This window comes from Syngnathoides biaculeatus, chromosome 16 (genome assembly GCF_019802595.1).
Source record: "Syngnathoides biaculeatus isolate LvHL_M chromosome 16, ASM1980259v1, whole genome shotgun sequence".
Taxonomy (NCBI): Eukaryota; Metazoa; Chordata; class Actinopteri; order Syngnathiformes; family Syngnathidae; genus Syngnathoides; species Syngnathoides biaculeatus.
In genome coordinates, this window is record NC_084655.1 from 9145432 (window position 1) to 9160474 (window position 15043).

At 42.7% G+C, this 15043-nt stretch overlaps 1 protein-coding gene across 2 annotated transcripts in view; it reads right to left on the reverse strand.

The window, feature by feature from the left end:
- Positions 1–4624: 4624 nt before the first annotated feature.
- The window catches only part of tanc2a (tetratricopeptide repeat, ankyrin repeat and coiled-coil containing 2a), a 29406-nt gene continuing 18987 nt past the window's right edge, over positions 4625–15043 (reverse strand). For both annotated transcript variants that reach the window (XM_061845810.1, XM_061845811.1), the window contains 9 exons: positions 13418–13511; positions 11916–12049; positions 11678–11801; positions 10882–11057; positions 10652–10784; positions 10431–10522; positions 10219–10353; positions 10012–10112; positions 4625–8486 (listed from right to left, as the gene is read on the reverse strand). In XM_061845810.1, the coding sequence (XP_061701794.1) occupies positions 6854–8486; positions 10012–10112; positions 10219–10353; positions 10431–10522; positions 10652–10784; positions 10882–11057; positions 11678–11801; positions 11916–12049; positions 13418–13511 (2622 nt within the window). In that variant the 3' untranslated portion in view covers positions 4625–6853. The remainder of the gene's footprint in view (positions 8487–10011; positions 10113–10218; positions 10354–10430; positions 10523–10651; positions 10785–10881; positions 11058–11677; positions 11802–11915; positions 12050–13417; positions 13512–15043) is intronic.

Genomic DNA, 15043 nt, shown 5'->3' on the forward strand with positions numbered 1-15043 from the left:
TTGCCTCTGGACATGTCCAAACCATCGAAGTGTGCTCTCTCGAACCTTGCCTCCAAGAACATATCTAGAGTGACGGCTTGTATGTCTCAAGCAGACTAGGAAAAGCTCATTCATGCTTTTATCTCAAGTAGACTTGACTACTGTAATGGTCTTCTGACTCGACTCCCCAAAAAGAGCATTAAGCAGCTGCAGCTGTTTAAGAATGCTGCAGCTCAAGTTCTTACCAGAACAAAGAGGTCAGAGCATATATCTCCAATTCTAAAGTCCTTGCACTGGCCCCCAGTCAGGTTTAGAACAGAGTTCAAAGTTCTGCTACTGATCTAAAAATCACTAAATGTTTTAGGTCCTGAATACATGAAAGATAGGCTTACGGAATACAAACCCAGTAGAGCTCTGAGATGGATTTACTCAGGTCTGATAATGGAGTGCAGAGTCCAAAGCAAACATGGTAGATCAGCATTTTGCTATGATGCTGAACACAAATAGAATAAGTTGCCAACAGAGGTGATGTCAGCCCCAAAACTCTTCTTTTTTTCTCATGCTTTTTAGAGTGTTTCCACTTTCAAGGATATTTCTTGCACTGTACACCATCTTTAATTGTACTATTATTTTTAAGTTTTTAACATATATTTTGTTGCCATTTTTATTGTCTTCCCCCCAGTTTTTAATGTTGTATTTCTTTGTATTCAAATCCTTATAATCACGTAAAGCACATTGATTTACATCGTGCATTAAAATGCGCTTTGGCTAGCGGTGACGTTTTACAGTGGTCATGCTGAAGTGACACACATGCGAGCGGCTGCTAGGGTGAGCGGTGAAAAATTTGGGAGTATTTAATTATTACAATACACGTGGTAGCTTATTTTTTTAAACGACTATAGCAACTTTATTTTGATAGACACTTTCATAGTCACACTTGCCCCAAACGAACAATAATCTGTTGGAATTTACAGTGTAGGTATAATGTTGAAGCGGAAATATTCAGGACTGACGCAGGTTGATGCAGGCACACTGTAAGCAGCTCCATGGTCAGTGAAATGACTCAATCACATGGCCACAAATTTGCCAATACTAATGAATACATTGACATATTGGATAAGGGCAGTTACAGGACAAACACACTCAACAATAAATCAATGTCCTACCTTATGAATTCGTAGCAGTGCGAAGGTTGTTTAAATCATTATAACCTGGACTATGGTCCAGACTGTGTGGTCCGGGGGCCAACAGAACAGTTTGCTAACCTGTGGGCAGTCAGCTAGACATTTATGTTTCTCATACGTGCTGGCTTGAAAGTGAAATTCTTCCCCCGTTTTCGTGATGAATACTTCAGGAGTAAGTCGACCACTTGAAATGATATTGTTCTTTTCCTCAAAAGTTCTTCGGGAAAACGGCACTGAACGTAAAAACTGAATTGAATTAATTTCAGACGTTGTAACTCAGCGATGAACTGAACCACTGACTCTTTACCGCTGAAAAATGGACCTTTCCGACCTGTCAATCACTCGTAAAATAATGGGTAATCAGATAGGCGCATTGTCTTAACCCCTGGTTTGACACACCCCTCTCGCCATATTGTCTCACAAGCAATGCTGGTTGTCAGTCGCGTGCGCTTGGAAAAGTTAATGTTATGAAGAAAATGGTCCTCAGATGTGCTTGGCGAACGTGCAATTCTGATGAAAGATATCCTGGTAGTTTACAAGGGGCCCGGTCGATTCATTTTCGAAAGCCTAAAACACAGGTGACGAAGTGTCTACGATGGATTAAGGCTCGCGGAAGAGCGCGTGTACAACTTAGTGTGGACAATAACAAACAAGGCTGTATGTTCGAAGGTAAAGTATCTTCTCTGAGTTTGATTGAATTATTATCAGTGCATTATACATTGCAGGAGAACAACTTTCACTTTGTTTGTGTATCACTGACCTGCTGAATGAAGTGTGTAATGTTTTATGCCGATGAGTCGGGTTCGTAACACGTAAATGTGCGATGTCATGCAAGAAAAAATTCTGTTTGCCTGTTTGTATCACATCAGACCTTTAAGACAGAGTACTGAGTTCCATTATGAGCCAAGTCAAACTCTTTCAACTGGTGACTACGGTACTGACTGAGTTAATCACTGTTGTTTAAATTGACTTGTAGAAAATCAAACCTAACTCACTTATAAAGGCTACAATGATATTACTCATGAGCTTTCCAATTAAAAAGTACTCACCCTGCTTTACATGTGTAGTCCAATTCCATCCTTTTATCCTCTTGGATTTCAATATGAAGTTTGTGTGTGTAGCGCCGAAGAAAAGGAGTCGGAGACTGAGTGTTGAACATAGTAGCAAACCTCGTTTTATTGCAGACATCAACAGAGTGAACCCATTTTGGTGGGAACTCTCTAACACTCGAACACCGGAGGTGTAACCAACAATCATGTCCGTGCGAAACCTCATTATCTTACTCGAGGTTCCGTAGGTGAATTATGTAAAGCACCATACAAGCCCCCCCAGAATTCACCTACAGCCAAAATCCCTGTGCCGTGGAGGGACGATGGCTCGAGCCTGACGGGTGTGCACTGCAGGGGTCAAGGGAGGGTGGGGGGTTCGCACATTCCATTGAGTCAAGGGGCCAGGGCCCTGACAGGCTCGAGGTCACCCTGGCAGGTGCAGGGAGGAGGGGCAAAGGGGGCTGCCCCCGGCGCAGGGGGAGGGCCAACCCCAAAGGACGAGGCGATCAGTCCTTCCTTGGGGGCGCACCTGAGGCCGAGCATGACCCACAGAAGCTTATCCAACCAGTTGCCATCCGTCGAGCTGGCATGCAGTGCTGCTTTCATGGAGCGGTGGAAACGCTCGCAGAGATCATTCGCCTGGGGGTGAAGGGCGGTAGTGCGGTGAAGCTTGACCCCCAAACTCTCAGCGACTACGTTCCAGAGTTCGGCGGTAAACTGAGGGCCACAGTCAGAAGAGAGGTCTGACGAGGTCCCGAAGCGCGCAACCCACGTGCCGATGAATGACACACAGAGACAAATAAGCATTAACGCTCACATTTCATACCTATAAAAAATTTGGACTCTTCCTTCCTCTAAACTTGACACACAAGTTTCTTTGGTATGTGGGAGGAGTACCCAGAGAAATCCCAGGAAGGTTGGCACCGAGATTTAAACCTCACACCTCAGAACTGTGAGGCAGATGTGTTCATTCCTTTCATCAGGTATTGGCCTTTTTGGTGAATTCCATCGACAAAATGATTTGTACCACTGAGCTGAATGGACACGAGCCTCACTCAGACCTACCAAACGTTATGGCTTGGCGAATATGGATATAGGCGATATTGACTCGAGTGATTGGTAACCTATTGTTACAAGCAGTCACAAAACACCGAAATAAGTGATTTGGTGAAACAGTATACTTGTCATGTAGGTCTGGCAGGAACTAATTAAAAGCTAATTCATCTACTTTAACAGGGTTTTTTTTTGTTCCCAGGTTTAAAAATACATTTGACAGAGGTTAATTAATCCATGGACACAAATATTTTTGATAATGAATTGTTAAACTTATCGATGGGTACTATGATTCAGGGTACAACTGCACCCACCATATCAAGCGTGGTGTAATAAAAACATTAAAATGATAAATATTGAATACATAATTTATCAAGGCGACACGGGGCGGTGGCCTCACAGTTCTGAGGACCAGGGTTGTGTGAGTTTGCATGTTCTCCTCGTGGCTGGGTGGATTTCCTAAAACATCCCAAAAACATGCATTAATTGCACTCTAAATTGACCGTAGGTGTGAGTGTAACTATTGTCTGTCTTTATGTGCCCTGTGATTAGCTGGCAGCATGTTCAGGGTGTACCTTGCCTCCTACCCGTTGTAAGCTGGGATAGGCTCCAGCACTCCCCGCGACCCTTGTGAGGATAAGCGGCTAAGAAAAAGGATGGATGGGTGGATAAAGGATCAGTGATTATAACAATGACTGTTGCAAAGAACTGCTCTTAACACAAATTTGAAAATGTGAAATTTCAGAAAGATTTGGATCTATTGTTTTGGAAATACAGCACATACCTTAGGTAGGCAGATCTGCTCAGTTTTGTGCTCAAGCCAAAGCATTAATTCAGCACCATCTTGGTACTAAGGAACTATGTTGAAGTGAAGTGAGACATTTACATTAAAGAGTAGTATATTGCTGCAGGATCCATGAGGAAAATGCAAACAGTGGAGTTTCACTAGTTTCAGCAGGTCTTAGTCGCCATCTCCTGCCAATAGTGGAATGATGCAATGGCATGGGGTGGGGACAATGGATATAAAAATTCTAGAAAAAGACAAACTATTGGATCTATGAATGAGTGTGTATATGGAAGGCAGACTGAGCATGTTCTGAAGCTGAATGTATAGATATGTTACATTGGACACAACTTTACATGTTCATGTGAACTGACAGATTTTTATGAACACAAAAGACATTTCTATATTTTCTAGCGCTGTAAATGAGTCGCCCATCATCATCACATAATCTCCTAAACAGCATCACACTCATAAAAAGAGATGGCTATTGGCTACATTTTGTTCATCTTTATTCCAATTGAAGCCAAGACTCTGAAATCCTTTTGAACATGCAGTCTACACAACAACACACTACACAGAGTTGTCAGTGACGTTTAATGATTTTCATCTGTTTAATACACCCAATCAAGTGGCCGTTTTAGAATTCCAAGCAGTCAAAATCACAGCTCCTGTGACACCGGAGAACTGTACCATGATGGAGAGGTTAGAAATCTCGTTTTTATCAGAAACATATCAAAAGAAATGAAAAATAAAACATTCATGTTCACAAAACATTAAAAAAAAACATTAAGAAAGTAAATGGAACAAGTTGAGCCTGTGAAACCTACACAGGATACACGGCACAGAGAACGGAAGCGTGAATCTCTTGAGACGATTTTCAACGCTCGCTCGAGAGCTACTTGTGCTAAAGGTTGCTCAAATGCTGAATGTGTCCTTTGGCCTTGGACGTAGGCCAAACCCTTGGCTAAAACCACAAACTGTGCGACATGAGTGACAGCCACAGCACGACGATCCATTGTCTCAACTGCTGTTTTCCATGGCAATAACAAATCCTAGCGAAAGAGTATTAGGTCCAAACTTAAAATAAAATACCATACTTTTGCAACAACACTTTATAAAAATTCTCATAATATTACTTTTTTTTTTTTTTTTTTTTAGAATATAGCGACTTTATTCTCCCACAACCATTCTATTATATTGTGCAATTTCACTTTTTTTTTGTCTTTTCAATGTACCCCTAACACGCATGTGCAATCATTGTAGCTAAAACAAAACAGAAAAGTACTACGACTACAAGTAAGACTTATTTTTTCTTTGCAGGATGCTGAATGCATAACGGTGTAAGAAAAAGGTGTGCACAAAATTATATACATCTTTTTTGTCCCATTTTTCAAAGCAAAAAGACAACTAAATGTACACATTTTAAGACAGACATCTAAAAACAACAACAACAAAAAAGATAAATACAGTTTGCTTGTCTTTTCTTTGCACACCGAGTCAGTCTTGTGATGACAGTGAGAGGTCTCTCAAACTGCTCGGCAATCAGAGAAGGGCTATCCAATGGCAATTGTCCATATACTAGTATGCTTTTTGTCCATACTAATACAACAAATCAGTGCACTAATAGAACAACTAGGTCACACTAGTACAACATCTCCATTACCATCCATCCATTTTCCATGCCAATTATCTTAGGGGAGGGTCACGTGCTGGAGCCTCTCTGGTAAGGAGGAGGGCTACAACTTGGACTGGTCGCCAGACAATCACAGGGCTCATAACGACAAACAACCATTCACACGTACTGACAATTTACAGTATTCAATTAAATGACCGGAGTGCCTGGAGAAAAACCCACGCAGCATAAGGAAAACATGGAAACGACACAAAGGGGAGGCCAGATTTGAACTCGAGTCCTCTGAACAGTGAGCCAGACCGGTCATCCCTCCACTGATCTCCTTCTATACTGTACTAGCCGTACTAATTGGACAAAACTGTAGTACTTGACAACTCCAAAGTACTGGTACTACTAGTGACTATAAAATTCAACTAGTGCCACTAATAGAGTGCAGTAATTACCCACAATGCTTTTTCCCCCCTCCCTGACAACCCTCCAGGCCCCACAAAAAAACAGAAAAAAAAAAAAATTCCAATGGCAATTACAATGGCTGTCAATTATTTGGAGAGCTTCGCTATTCTTGGTTTTGTAATTTGCAATCGTGGGTTTACAGTACCAGGAAAAAAAAAACCAAAACACTACTGCTGCGTCCTACTTGTTCTACTAGCGAGCGAAATTGTTTTACTAGCGAGGACAAAGTGTGTACGAGTACATTGGATGATTCAGAATACTGGCTATGGATATCGGAGATATCGATGCTCTATGGCTTGCCATACCATCTTGTAGTGATTTTTTTTTTCATCCAGATTTCCATGGGGAGCGGGTTAAGTGCATGTGCAGCTCTTCGGTGAAGGCATCAAGTTGCTACTGTGCATCCATATCGGCATCCACGGGTGTCCACAGGAAGTCACAGAGGAGACATCAAGCCCACCTTAAATGCCCCTACTGCTCCTTGTGCTTGGGGGACATTCCACTATCCTCCCGTTGAGGTTGCTACAGTCTTCTATACAATGACCTGTGCTTCAGGCAGAGATCTTGTAACGTGCATTTCTCAACTAAATCGGCTATCACGCACCCCGAATACCATTCGAGGGTTATCAGTTCACGTCTTACCCTTACCCGTCTCTTATGTCGTACATAAGGACAACAGGTTGTACAAATAGTTACTGAATCCTCTTCTTCCCCTTCTCTACACATTAGACTCCACAAAGGGTCTTTTAGCTTTGACAGGAGAGGTCGGACATGTTTTTCGATTGCCTGCCAGTGTTTGGGCAAGCTTTACGTCAATGTAAGGCAGCTTCTGACCGGCGACCTGAGGATTATGGCCCGGCAACACATCGTAATAGGGTAGCTGCTTGTCATAGTGGCCATTGTTGTTGCTGCGGTTGTGATAGGCGATGGAGAAAGCCTGCTGCGACTGGCTCAGCTCATTGGCTTGTTTGCTGGGGTGTTTTGCAGGCGATGTAATGATGGTGTCTACTGAAGACACTGCCCACGATCGAGAGGGGCTGAGGCTGGATGAGGAAGCGGGCGAAGGTTGCTGCTGATATTGTTGGAGCACCCTGACAGACTTGTCATTCACGCCCATGTAAGGCATGTTCCTCGATGAACGACCGGCCTCTCCGGGATAAGTCCCACCTCCTACTACGCACTCTGCTTGGGGAGAGCAGTTGAGCATGAGATCATCCAGGTGACCAATCATTTCTCCCGTAAAAGCTTGTGAAGGTAAGTCCACGTGCTGCGTGGAGGCTGACGTCCTGAAACTCAGGCCTCGGTTGGCCTGCTGCCCGCTAGCGAGGCTGCCGCTGCTAGTGGAGATGCAGACGTTGGTGCTGTGGGAGTGGATGACTGATCTCTGAGGAAGAGCCGGCGAGGTCGGGTGTCGTAGGCCCGACTGGTGGAGATACTGATGATCATCAGGGGGAGCGTTTGCCATTTCAGTTACTTCCATGGGATAATGGGCAGCTTTGGATTGGTTGCGGCTAAACTGACGGGGCTGCGCAAAGCGACTCACACCCGTCCCGTAGGCTGCTGTAGGTTTTGATTGGTAAACCAGGTCAACATCGGCAGTCTCTCTTAGATATGAAGGGCCGCAACCCAGACTTGTATGCACCTGCTGGCTTGGTTTCATGTCAAAGGGGCTAGGGCAAAATCCCTCCCCGAGTTCAGCAAGTTCTTGCGGCAGTTGGGCAAACTGGGAGTAGGCAGAAGTACCCAGAACCATGCTCGAGTGGACTGCTGAAGCGGGTTGACCCGTTCTGACAACCTGGACTTTGGCTGGTTGGAGCCACTGGTTTTGGCTTTGAAAAGGTCTCGCTGGATGGTGATGCTGCTGTATTCCCTGGTCTGCATGGTGAGCAGGTAACATCTTTCGCTCCGCCATCGGGCTTGTGGGCTGCTGATGCTGCCGCGGCGAGGTCGGAGGGCTGAAACAGTGATAGGAGGAGGAGGAGGGAGGGGCCGGGTGAGAAGGGGAAGACGAGGGCGAACGGGTAGGACTCGAATGGGGACTGTGCACATTGTGAGTTGGGGAGAGGGAAGGCGCTAACTGCAACCCTGGATGTCCGTAGATATTCCACTTATTCCTATCCACTTCATTCTCATCATCCTTGGCAAATGCCTCGTTGGCGTGAACATGCAGGTAATCGGAATCTCTGCTCCTTGAATCATTGTTAGAGAAGTTTCCTTGAGTGGACGAGTCTGGTTTGGGTACATGCTGTCGACACTCTTCCTTAACCCGAGACAACAGGCGTTGAATTTCCCGGTTGGAAGGACACAGGCGGCTGGCTTCCAGCAAATCTTCAAGGGCTGCTTGAAACTGCCTACATTTTGACAAAGGGTGAACAGGTGATGAAAAAAGATCTCTCAAAGCAAACCTACAAACATCAGACTTGCACCTGAAATTTGAAATAACTCTACCCTAACTCATCAACAGTGAAACATTCAAGCAAATGAATTAGAAAAACCTCCAAATCAAATGTTATTCATTAAAATGACTAAGAATGAATACTTTACTTGGCTTTAAAAAATAGGAGTGTGTACATTATCCTTCACAAACTCATAGATTCACTGCACCAATGATTTTGATGTCCTTGGAATGACTGACCCATCAACAGAGCTCGTGCACGTGACGTCACCATATTCACGGCGCCATATTGCCGGTCAAATAGAGCTGCTTGACATTGTGGGAGACATTAAACCGGAGGAGAATATTTACAATACCCAAGACCTGTTGTGCTATTGGTTGTCACAACAGATGAGACAGATATTCAAAGAGATCATTCTATGGAACACCATCTGAAAAGACCAGAAAATATCAATGGATTTTGACAATTAAATATCATGGATGGTGCCCAACCAAAATACACACACGCCTATGGAGGTAGGAATTATTCTTCTCAATCTCAAATTACCAAAAAGTATTTAAAAATTCCAAGTTGGGTCATTTGCGAACAATGCATGTTAAAAAAAAACTGTCTGTCGCACAGGTTTACGAAGGTTAACCGTGACCGCAATCGCTTCCATATACGTTCCATGGAAACGACTCTGTCCTTTTTTTTTTTTTTTTTTCAATCATAGTTAATGAATGCGAGTTTGTGTAAAACCAGGGGTCATTTATTTAAATATTGGTGTTTGTATTGAATACTAGCTGAAAAGATCGATGGATTCCGGCACAGGTTAACATGTCGCCGAACACACTTCTGCGTTCACGAGCCGTCAAAACCGTCACTATGTGGGATTTATTCCTGATGAGAACAGATCCACCAACAAAGTATTCGTATGCGTCCAGACTCTTATACTCATTCAAACTTTTCCGTGTAAATCTCGACGATTTTCTCACCAGATACGTGCATTTCCAGTTGTCCAAGACAAGCGGAAGCGAATTAACAGTCCAATTTCTCAATCGGCGAAAAAATTGATGTTGGCATTAAATATGGACTCCAAGCGACTTAACATTGAGCAATGCTTATCTTGACCGGGAATATAGCAAGGTAAACAAAAGTCACGTGATGTTATGATGTAGGTGCACGACCTCTATGGTAATAACCAGTTGTTAAGGCTGCTTCACATCCGTGTTGGATGGAATCGTCCAATTTCTGGCAAATCTGAATTCGTACTGCAGTCCAGAACTAGTGACCTAGATTTTACAGTTCCTCCTCATTTCTTAGTGTGGCTTCAGGATAAGCTATTTTGTCCTTCACTCCTTTTTAAATATACTGCTATTATTTCTCAAACAGTTGTTTGAAGCTGTATAAGATGGAATCAATTTGTGTCATGTAATTTTCAGGGATTGTTGCATGAATTATATGGGAACAACTTCTATAAAACTCAAGGGGTTATGGTTACCTGCGACTGCGTTTGGCACGTGCTCTGGCGTAGAAGGCCTCATAAGATTTGGCTTTCAGCTCCAAAGCCTTGGTAGCAAACTCCTCGGCAAGACCGAAATCCTGCGGGCGAAAATCCACGCTTGCGATCACGGCGTCAGTTGAAATCAAACGAGAAGGCGAGGAGGCATTGCAAGAGTGTGACTGTAGACCAGAGAGTGCAACTCACATTCATCTTGCGGCGACAGCGTGACAGATTGAGGAGCACACACACTCTCAGCTGTCTGAATGTCTTCAACTCATCGGCTGGAAACTTCTGAAGTGCAGACTGATAGGAACTAGCTGCTTCCCTCACATTACCTTGCTACAAACACACATATTTTCAAAGTATTTCATCTTTTACTTCAAACACACTTGTGTTTCATCAGGTTGAAGCATTACCTTGTACAGTTTGTCACCTTCTTGGACCAATTTACTGATAAGAACCATTAAAATGTCTGGCTTGGATGTAGCCATGGCCCAAGTTGCTGGTCCTGTGTATATACAACACACACATAGACAGATCTGCTAAATGGACTCTCATCTTGTAAACATTGGGATTATATTTGAATTGAAAGAAATAAATCAAATAAAAAATATAGATATACACATTTGACTCTTACCTATTTTGGCTCCCTTTTTGAGCAGAGCGATGACGGTCGAAGTGTTTCTGCACCCAACCGCTCGATCCAGTGGTCGCATCCCACTGGAATCGACATGTTCCACTGATGCACCGTGGTCCACCAGGTGCTTCACCTGATATAGGTAACACAAATATCCCCCCCATACACAATTAAATAATGATATATAAAGATATTTTAAAAAATAGTATCTATATGTATATTTCACTGACAACTTCAGGATCCCCGCGGAACGCAGCCAGATCCAAAGGTGTCCGCCCACTGCGGTCAGTATGTGTTGTGGCTGCACCTCTCGCCACCAGCTCTTGGACCAATGGGAGCTGGCCTTTCAGACATGCCCAGCTCAGTGCTGTTAAGCCTTCCCGGTCAGCCTGATCCAGAGATGCACCTGAAAACATCACACCACACATTGTGATGCCAGTGCAAATGAATCCAGTTCATCAGTAATATAGTCTTCCCTGGCTGTACTCCATTTCATTGTTCCCATCCCTGCTATATTGCTGCTTTTCAAGCCATTTCTTTTTTGCATGTGTTTTTACAGTATACAGGTAAATTCACATTCAGAGTTGTGTGCCTTCAGTGTAGTACTACGTTTTGCTTACAACATGCTGGGAAGCACTGAGGTCTACTGGAAGAGATGCAGTGTAGTTAAAAAGTGAGAATAGGAGACAGAAGGTCTACAATACCAAGCTCCGGTAAAGTAGTTTATATGAGCAGAGAAAATATATGCCAGTGAGTACTGTTGAATATTCTATGTGTTGCTGCTCCAGTAGTATGGAACCTCTGTTGCCCCCTAGGCTGTAATTCAGCATTACAACAAAAGCGCCGTCGCATGAATATGACTTGATTCTACAACATTTTTACTCTACTTTAAAGGACAGCCTGTGTTAAAAAAAAGATGGATTCTTTGGAAGAGGCAAAATAAATAAATAAAGCACATATACAGATGTTTGGCATGAGTCCATTGTTCTTTGACTCTACTTAATGGTGAGGTAACTTTTTCTTTACCATGATCCAGCAGCAATTTGGCGGTGGTCATGTGACCCTCCGAGGCCGCTGTCATCAAAGCAGTCCGGCCCTGCTGGTCCACCGTGTTGACCTGGGCCCCGTGATTCAACAACAACTCCACCACCTGACTCAGACACACAGAGGGGAGACAGATAAAGAGGAGGAAAAACCAAATTACTTCCACACTCGTCTGTGTGTGTTTGTGTGGGATTTAGGTGTTGTGCTACTTCTACTGGACCTGCCAATGGCCCCGTCTGACTGCACTGAACAGCGGTAAGACATTTCGCTTGCTGCCTTGCTCCAGAACAGCACCTTGATCCAACAATAGTTTGCAGACAGCCAACCTGCCACCTCCCGCTGCTGCTGTCAGAGCTAATCAGACAAGATGGTGAAAAAGAATATGATAGAGAATCACTATGGAAACATTCAAATCAGATGACATCGATCGAATTAAAGTTAAAGTTGTGAGTAAGTAGGAGTAACAGTAGGTTGGAAATTTACCAGGAATTAATGTAAATACAGTATATGGGATTAACAGGAAACTTTCAAAACAACTTGTTGAAAGAATGAAATTTAAATTTCATCAAATCTTTATAAAAAATATACAGTGGTACCTCTACTTACAAAATTAATTTGCCCGTATGTCGTTTTGTAACGTGAATTTTTTCTTTAGAAAAATTGGGTTCATTTACCTTTGGAGTTGGGCGAGTATGTGAAGACAAGGGTGAGTGACAAGCAAAAGGCATTGTGGGAAGAGGTGGCAAACGTTTGACGGCTGAGAAAACGTACGTACAAACGTACGCGCACACACAACTTAATTTCACTACAGTTTCTTGGGGCCCATGGTGAGAAAAGATGAATAAACTTGCAATAAACAAACAAAAAACTCACAAAAAAGGTACTTTACCAATGTACGCTACCGTGTGGCACCGTGTGAAAGCACTAGAGTGTGATTCGGTGACGCTTGAGTGGCCAAGGGAAACGAAAGCATCACAGGTAAAGATTGACCTCCCTCCTAGCCAATGGGATGGCAGGAAGATGTGACGGCGATAACCAATGGGAGAGCAGCTCTATCGTGCCACTTTCAAACCAAGATACAGGATGTTTGCGTTCAATGGAATTTGGGGGCAGTGCCTATTTTTGCCTATTGAATCCTGAATTTTTCTTCGTAACTTGAGACAATATTTTTCTTAGGAGGCATTTTGTAACCTGAATTTTTTGTTATTAGAGACGTTTGTAATTACTGGTACCACTGTAGAAGTTTAACACTTACAAAGTCCTTAAATTCCTTTGGTAAACTTCTAATCCATTCATTAGCCATTAGCTGAGACACTTATCCCAACAGGAGTCTATCCCAGCTATCTTCGGGCAGGAGACGGAGTACGCCCTGAACTGGTTGCCAATCCCACGGTAAATAGAAACAAACAACCATTTACACTCAGAATCACACCTACCCTAATCTATATATATTTTTCCATTTATCACCACCGCTTATCCTGATTATTGTTGAACTAAATTCTACTTCCTGGTAGAACCAGGTCTGATGATGACAAGATCACTCTTTTAAAATGGCCAAGTTTAAGTTTTGATAGATTTGTAAGAATTGGTTAATTTTGTTTTTCAGTAACATCATTAATATATAGTTTGTTTTAATTTTACAGACTATCACAAACAATATCACATTATAAGTAACACAAGTCAGTATTTTTTGTGTATTGTATTGTCCAGTTTCTTTGATACCTGTCTCTCCCCAAAGACTGTCAGGTGTGTTGACCTCGGGTCTTTCCTCCTCCTTATTATCTTCCTCTGGATGATCCAGCAGATAAGATACAATCTGCACACAAAATATACAGATGATGTTTATTCTACTGAACATACAGTGTTATTCAAATTACGGTAAAATTGGCTTAGCAAAGCAAAGCAAATTTATTTGTATGGTGCATTTCATACACAAGGTAACTCAATGTGCTTTACATGATTAAAGGCATTTGAAAACAAAGAGATCTACATGCAAAGAAAAGTTTGGATCAGGAAAATGTTTTCAGCAGGAAAACTGAAGAGAAAACTGAAGAGTATGACACTCGAGCTGTGAGCAGGAGCTAACAGTGTCAGGTAGCAGCTTGCCTGACTGCAGGACTACTTCGACATCGCCAGTGGAGCGTCTACTAGCAGCAAAAAATGGCATAAACCAGTCAGAAAATATGACTTGACCTACATCAAATTCGTAGCAGGCTAGAGGAAGACACCAGGTCGCAATATGTAGTAGTTGCAATGAATTCATGTGAAACCATTACTATCAAACGTAATTTACAACCCAACGTGGCATTTTTGGCAAAAACATCCACCATTCAGTCCTGTTAATGTTTATTAATTTTTAATTAACATTTATTGTTAATTTTCCTATATTTAAGCAGAATGTTAAGATTCAAACTGCGCGTAATTATAGTGATTTACAATAAGAAATATGCTTAGAAGTAATAAAACCTGGCGGCATGGTGGAGAAACTGGTTAGAGTGTCAGCCTCAGTTTTGAGGACAGGGTTCAAATGCAGCCCCACCTGTATGGAGTTTGAATGTTCTCCTCATGCCTGTGTGGTTTTTCTCTAGGCACTATGATTTCCTCCCACATCCCAAAAACATACATTGATTGGAGACTCTAAATTGCCCCCCAGGTGTGATTGTGAGTGTGACTGTTGTTTGTGCCCTTCAATCGATACTTTTCACTGACGTCACGCCAGCCACGTGTTTTTTTGTTTTGGATGGCAAGATCGTGTCTACGTATCATGGCTAGGAAGCGATAAATGTTTACTGTAATGTTTTGGCTACGGTTATCGTTTGATCTTTCGTCTTGAAAGTCCTTTGACAAACAAACATTGTAACCAGAAGTAATTGAGGCACTTGAGCTGGCGTGAGGAATAAAGAAAGAAAGAAGCCACGTGGGAAACTGAGAGCATTGTGTCGATGTCAGCGACGAGACAGGACGATAAGGAAGTCAGATATAGAGGTTGGGAAGCGAAATACACGACAGCAATATAACATGGTGTCAGAGTGACGGAAGCATAACTACAGACTCACGGGAAAGAAAAAAACTCACGGGGGGGAAAAAAACGAACAAAGATGAATGGGAGGTGTTTGGTGTTCCAACTCGCCCAATTTACCAGATGTGTGGCCGAGATTCAAGAAAAAAGGCCAAACTCATGTTCATAGCACTGCTTAAAAACAGAGCTGAAGAGGAAAAGTGCTGTGGATCGGCGAAAAACAATGGGATATGTGGACACTGACCAGAGACGAAGATAAGTTAAGTTAAAACTTATTACGAAAAATTCTACAATTACCTCACTCCGAAAGCAAACCCCATATTTGCTAG